Raw genomic sequence first — 7,500 nt, 5'->3', positions numbered from 1 at the left:
TAGCCTTCTCTGGGAAGTGGCCATGTGTGCACTGAGCCTCTGTACTATTACGACACTCCCTCGCCCACCTCGACGCAGCCAGGCAGTACTGGCTCGTCACCCGCTAGCATAGTACACGCCTGCCCGAATCTGCGACGCTGCTGCATCAAACTGGAAGATTATGACTAGTTTTTGCAGTTATTTATCTTAACAATCTTATGAGCACCACAACGATTCCAGATAGTCTCTCACACACACTCTGTTTCTCACTCACCCCCTCCCCCTTTGTAGATGATGATGGTGATGATGATGATGATTAATGATGCTAGTAGAGTTGTCCAACCCATCTCTCTGCCTAAGCCCTCCCCCCCTCCCCGCCCTCTTAGAATCTCTCTTTTTCTCCCCCCCACGCCCCCCCTCCCAGACTCCCCTCTCTCCCCGCCTAGCTTGATAGTCTTTCTCGCCCTTTCTCATCAATGTACTCCGATCCAAAACCGCCGCCGCTCGTCTTTTGTTTCACCGCCCTGTTTCTTGAATCAAGTATCTCCTCCTCTCGCCATTCACCGCTGTAGCGTCTTGTCTCCTTAACTAGTCCTTTGCCTATTTGTCTATTCTCTTTTCTCCCCCGTTTTTTTTCTTAACTACATCATTCTTATCGATAAAATACCTAACCCTCCTCCCCTATCTTGGAAAGAAGAGGTTTGTCTCGTGCATTAAAAAAAGAAGGAAATAAATGAAGAAAGCGTTTCGAGAGCGGGCTGAGAGACGCTTCAGTTCTCTGCTTACTGTACACGAAAGAGGTTTACTGCACAGATGGCTTCTTACTTCCAAACTCACGCATGGTCACGATATTTATTCCTTTTCTTCTGCATTTTTCTTCATATCTTCACACTGCATCTCTCTCGGCACTTTATGCTCCCCTTTTTTTCTTCTTTATCTTTAAGCTTCAAGCATGGTTATGCAACTGTGATTTCATGTGTGTAATCTTGTATTAGCTGAGGGACGGGAGGGGAGGGGAGGAGGGATAAGGGAAGATGGAGAAAGTAACAAGGAAAGACTAAGAATTAGGTAAACAAGACCATTGGAGATAGTCACTGTGCAATTAAGATTAAATATTGATGGTGATTATTCTTGGCTCATCACACCGCAACAATGGTTAAAATAACTATATAAAAAAATATTTGTTCGAGTTAAATAATTAAAGGTATTCCAATATTTAGTAAATCTGAGAACTAAAGACTGTTGTGGATTAGCCTGTGTTACTTCCGGGGAAGATAAGACGCGAAGAAAAATGTTGATGAGTCCTCGAGGGCTGGACTGTGTACGATGCTGTCTCTGACGCTGATGCCGGTGTCTGGGTGATGAGCGGATGCTGGCAGCCGAACACGCACTCATGCACAGCATATATCCTGATGCACACACAGAAACACAGAACTTAAAATACCTCACACACACATACGCGCACGCGCACGCGCACACGCACACGCACACGCACACGCACACGCACACGCACACGCACACGCACACGCACACGCACACGCACACGCACACACACACACACACACACACACACACACACACACACACACACACACACACATGCAACCACACCACACCACCACCCACACCACCACACCACACCACACCACCACCCACACCAACACCACCCACCAACACACACACACACACACACACACACACACACACACACACACACACACACACACACCACACCAACACCACACACACACACCCACACACACGCACACACACACCACGCACACACACACACACACGCACACGCACACAGCACACCACACCACACCACACGCACACCACACCACACCCACACACACACACACACACACACACACACACACACACACTGCCGTAGGAGTAAACACAGACACGCAAAAGGAATATTCATAGAGTTACATCCCCTCCCCACCTGTTTCTTAATGAATATTGCTAAAGCTCTTCATTATTGCCCAACAACGGCAAAAGAGATTTTACTGCCAAACTTTACATCTTGCACTCTTACGCTAATCATAAAAAGCTTAAGTTAAACAACCAGTGCATCTGTACTTGCGGATAATATTTGTAAAACTGTAGATGAAACTATAAATCCCCCTTTTTATGCTCTCACTAAAGCCCCATTTTTAATCCTCCCAGTGTTATAATAATCTTCCCACGTCATACCCCCCTCCCCTCTTCACTACAAGTACTGAACACACTCGCGTGGAGAGATAGTGATAAATGGTACAAGAAACGGCCAAGGAAAAACCCAGGGGCCACCAGTCAGTCCCACCAGTCATAAGCATCCAGAACATGGGGCGTCATGAACTCCCATGCCTTATTTCTTCCCCTTTTTTCAGCTTCTTGTGTCATTGTGGCTTGAAATGTTTCTCTATTTTTCATATATAATCTACGTTTTTTTTCCATCACTTGTGGTAGGCCTGCGGTTCTGATGTCATCGCCTCCAACAGACCCCCTCCCCACCCTCTTGTTTTCTAATAAGTATAATGAAGACATAGTTTTACTAATCATTATATTTTCAGACCTTTGCTTCTTGTTGATATATTAATTTAGTATTTAAACTGATTGCAGCTGCATTTGAAACGGATGTCTGTAATAGTATGTAAGACTAATAGCATTTATTCCTCTTTATGTATATACTTCGCAAAATGCTCTTTATGAATTATATTTGTTCTAACAATGTTGTTTTTAAAACTCAAAGAATGTCTGAACATAATGATTTTTGAAAACGTTGGTCCTCATATATTATACTGTCAATGTTTGTGCTTGTGTTAAGATTGCCCAAACCAACAACAATTCCAAAACCGATTGTTTCTTATTCGTATAGAAATTGCCCACAAATTGTTTGACTGCTTGGCATTCTAGTTCCCCTTAGAGTAGAACATATTCCTCAGGCATGTTCCAAAAGGTGCCTGTTGTTCTTTTTTGGCAATAATTCCACCCTCATTTAATATAGAATATTTCACTAGTTTCACCTTAGATTTAGGTAATGTATTTTGATTTTGATTTGCTTTGTCCCCCTTTGGTCTTTTATTTTGATAATTTGACGCACTTTTCTTTTCTTTTCTTTGCTTCAATATGAAAAATATATATGATCGAGAATTACTAACAGTGCGTTAATTTGCTACTTTCATTGATGATATTATTTTGTTTGTGTTCTGAATAAACCAGTATAACTTTCTGAGACAAGCCTTTTGCGGACTGATAGTTACAGCCACCTTAAGTGACCTTAGGTAGCAGACTCGTCCCTCAAGGCAAAAGCTTTCAAAAAAGAACACCAGAACGGAATGATCCCAGTGGCTTCCATCTTCGTACACTCAGTTAGTGCGACCTTCCTCCCCAAGCACACATGTCACAGGATGCGCTTTGAGTAATTCCCCAGACTGATCCATTCTCCGTCGTGAATGTTTACACTTCAGAAGCTGATCTGCTTTGTGTAGCCGAGTCACAGCTGCTTTCAAACTCTTTCTCTCTCCCTCGCCCTCTCCGTCTCCTTCCTTCTTTCTTTCTTCATCTTTATCTGTCTCGCCTCTCTAAATCCCCGTAGTTGGTAGGCAGTCGTAGTAGTTGGCCCCTCCACCCTCCTTGTGGTCTGTAGGATGGTCCCTGATCAGAGTGATGTACGCACGATGCACAGGGCGACCAGATGACGACCTGACGTTGCCCAGTAACCCGGTTTCTCAGCTGGATTCAAGGTCTTAGCTTTTGCCAAGTCACGTGATGGTTATGGAGGAAATGGTTACTTGTAAATGCAACTAACATATTCCATGATCATTACTGATTGTGGTAAGCTCGTGTCGTGACACGTTATTTGGTTAATTTCACGGCACTGACATTACCAAATACAGAGTTCCTTCATCTGGTCAGGGATGTATTTCAAGACACTCCTCCCTTTCCCGCTGTCTCTTTCCTTCCTTATCTCTACTGCATTTCCTTTCTTTGGGTTAGACAGTAGTCATCTCCCTCCCTTAGATAAGTTTAATGGCACTCAAATTGTTTATAGTTAATAGCATTTAAAAATCCGCACTGAGAATGACTATAATTGAGTTTTAATCAGTCATGAACTTGGTAATATATATCAGAAGTCTCCCACGCCTTCTGCAGAGGAGCTGAATATCTTGAAATATATCTTTCGATAAAGGGGATTCAACCTATAAGCAGGCGGTTTGTTCAAGTTCAAGGGTGGCCCTGCCAAGTTTCACTTAGTTGAGTGTGTACATTGAGTGGGTGTACTTACTGGATGTGGGTGGTGGATGGGGCTCCGGCTTACTGTGTGGGTTGTCTCTCCCTCAGCTCTGGACCCCGTGCCTCCCAACGGCCTGTGTGGCAAAGGGGGGGTCGGCCAAGCTTCCGCCTCCACTGACGGAGCTGGAGGCTTGGGCACCGCCCTTTCCTCCTCCCTCTCACCACCTTCCTCCTCCACGGGCTCCCCGCCGGCCGCCCATCCAAGTCTCTCCACTGCTAAACTCCTCAATGCTGTCACGTTCGAGACTATCGACTCTGGCACTGAAAAAGATGATGACGAGTACCCAGAGTCTTCTATGTCGACTTTCAGATCCTCTCTTCTTACCTCTGCTGCCTCAGAGACTGTAGACTCCGGAATTGGCAATGATGAATTAGGTGCTGAAACTAGCATTTCTAGATTTCTCAGTAGGTGTGACGATGTCAGAAATGAGCAATGTGAAACTCTTGGCGAAAACGAGGAATCTCAATCCTCGTATAGATTTATTTTTTCGTCATCCCGGAAGACAATGGAACTTGAGTCTCCCACGAGTGATGGGAAGGCCTTTTCCTGGACCTCTGTAAATAGTGTCTCTTCAACTTATGCAACATCTCAACCTAGTTCGAAAGTTACGCTTGTTACTACCAAATTTGCTTCTTTGTCAGTGTCGTCTCCAGATAAGGAAATATCACTTAAAGTATCGCCAGAAGTGTCTAGCCCAAGTGTTCCGCCTTCCTCAGGGATATTTAACATCAAACTCCTGAAGGAAACACTGTTGAGGGAGAGTGAAGGACTCGATCCATTACAACCATCGCCCAACTTAGAGGACTCGTTGTCTACCTGTAGTCACTTAACTCTCTCTGGCTCAAGTGGCTTTTTCTCCAAGTCGACTGCCACTGACGAGGTGCCGTCCCCCAAGACCTCGCCCTCAGCAGAGCCCGAGTACCCTGCGGAGGTGAACGGCGATGTCCCTAGCACCACGTTCTTCCTAAGGTCTCCTGTGAAGACCGCCCCTGTGATTGGTGAGTCGACCTCCCCGCCGGATACTACTGGGCAAGAGTCCACTGAAAAGCCTTCCTTTGGACTCACACGATTTTCTTTCCTGACGAAGGATTACTTGCCTCACACTGAAACTTCTGCCGAGGAAGATGCATCCTCGACTGTGCTCAGATTCATCGCCATCCTTAGCCAGCCTCATCTCGTCGCCTTCGACAGGATTCACCTTTTCCTTCTCAAGAACCAGTGAAGCCTCTGCCACTACACTGACGACCGCCACAACCACACCCCTTGTCTCCACATCCGCTACCTCTCCACCCAGAGAAAAATCAAGATTTTTCTCGTTACTAAACCTGAGACGCTCCCCTAGCCCAGAGTTACCTTCTTCGCCACCTGCTACTAATGGTGAGAAAGTCTCACCTCCGGAAAGTAGTCTGAAGCTCAAACTTGGAGGAACTACAAAAATATGTGATGAAGCAATATGTGATGAAAAGTCTGACAAACTTTCGGGAAAGCCTGACATAGGGGCCACAGAGACCAATCGTTCAGGAGAGCTGAAGAAAGGTAACCTTAGGCCCCTTAAGGACACTCCGCTTTGCTCGAGTGTTGACACTTTCTCTTCTCTGTCCTGTTTCTCAGTACTCAACTTGCATCATCAACTAGACAGAACACTCGAGCAAAGACTGGTTAGAAATATACTTTAGGAACACGTCGTAAAACTTGTTAAGCGATATTGTACATTTAGTTCTGACCAAAAGGATAATGCCAAGGGTCAGTGAGTAGGCTGTAGAGGAACCTGTATGAAGATTCATGCACTTAGAGTAGATATCACCAACACTGTCATGAATTTTATAGGCATGGAGAGAATTGCCTATAAAAAGAATTATGGCTGCAACTAAGAATTTTATAGTAAAAAATACCTTTTTTTTGGTTGTATTCATTCATATGAAAATTATTATTTAAAAAGAAAGTCCTTACTGTAACAGCACGCAAAAACGTTTATTTTTTGAGTATTATTATAATTTTCTTATTAACCCTTCCCCCCTTGCCCCGAATTTTCAATATACCAGAGAAGCCCCCCCCCCTTCCCAGCGAAGTTTGTGTTCAGAGCTAGACCACCTCCCCGTAGTGCTGTAGTGGCCGCCGTCGCCGCCGCCGCCGCCGCCGCTGCTCCTTCATGAGTATATGGCATGACCTCGTGCCCTTAATGGGTTTTCTTACAGAGCTGGAGGAGACGGAGGCGCAGGAGCTGCAGAGGAAGCTGGAGGTGCTCAACCACCTCATGGATCAGGAAACCCGGGGGGCGCTGGGACCCTCCAGGACTCCCCAGCAGACTCTCATGTGTGAGTGTGAGTGTGAGTGCGTGGGAGTGCGGTCTATTGTCTCTTATGAGCGCCTGGTTTGTCCATTTATCTGGTGTGTGGAACGATTTGGATAACTTTTTATCTTTTACATTTTGAATTACAAAACAGATATAAGTGTTTGTTTATGTGTGTCCGTGAATACATATGTATGTGTGTTTCATGTATGTATTTTATTTAATGAAAATTATACGCATAGGTTTGTGTGGTTATACTATGTTTCTGCAGCTCTGGTAAGTGTTATCGGGTTTACATGTCTGATTATTAAGAAGCTTTTGTGTTTTGCGTGTATGTTTACTAAGGTTCCTCTATTCTGATTAGCAAATAACAAAGTACCATTACTTCTTTACCCTCGAGCAACACCTAAGTGATAGCTTATTAGTCAAGTGTGAATGTACTTTCTGCGTCTGCTTGTTTGATTCATGTATTGATGGTGAGGATTTATGGAATTTTAAATAATGAAATTTGTTGGTGAGATCATGTTTTTTTCAAACCCTTGACGCTTGAGAAGTAGCAATTATTACAATCCTTCGTAAAATAAGTTACATAGTTTGCTTTTACTTTATATAATACATATACTATCGTTAGATGTAATTACGATACTAGACTATAATTTTACAAGTAGTGTTAGCATTATTGCACAAAGAATCCAGTTTCTTTTGCAGAATCAAGGCCATGCCATTGCTAACCCCTTTATCCCGGTAAGTAACCTCTCTCTCGCTCTCGGCCTCTAAGACTGGTGTGTTGGTGTCTCTCCCCAGCGAGAATGTCAGAGGACAGCGACTACACGAGCGATATCAACTACCCGGTGGGGCAGCATCCGAACTCCTCGGCGTCGCAGTTCTTGTCGGTGGCCAACCAGATGTCGACGCCTCAGAGATCGCTGGAGACGAGCCGCGAGAACTC

The 7,500-nt window shown here is 44.7% G+C and overlaps 1 protein-coding gene across 1 annotated transcript in view; it reads left to right on the top strand.

Annotated features, from left to right (window-relative positions):
• Positions 1 to 7,500, top strand: part of LOC119577537 — a 116,278-nt gene that overhangs the window by 79,941 nt on the left and 28,837 nt on the right. The window contains exons 5-6 of the mRNA XM_037925130.1: positions 6,457 to 6,576; positions 7,356 to 7,500. The exon at positions 7,356 to 7,500 is cut by the window's right edge and continues 189 nt beyond it. Of these exons, the coding sequence (XP_037781058.1) occupies positions 6,457 to 6,576; positions 7,356 to 7,500 (265 nt within the window). The remainder of the gene's footprint in view (positions 1 to 6,456; positions 6,577 to 7,355) is intronic.

Source organism: Penaeus monodon, chromosome 10, assembly GCF_015228065.2.
Source record: "Penaeus monodon isolate SGIC_2016 chromosome 10, NSTDA_Pmon_1, whole genome shotgun sequence".
Lineage (NCBI taxonomy): Eukaryota > Metazoa > Arthropoda > Malacostraca > Decapoda > Penaeidae > Penaeus > Penaeus monodon.
This window is presented reverse-complemented; position numbering and strand designations above follow the sequence as displayed.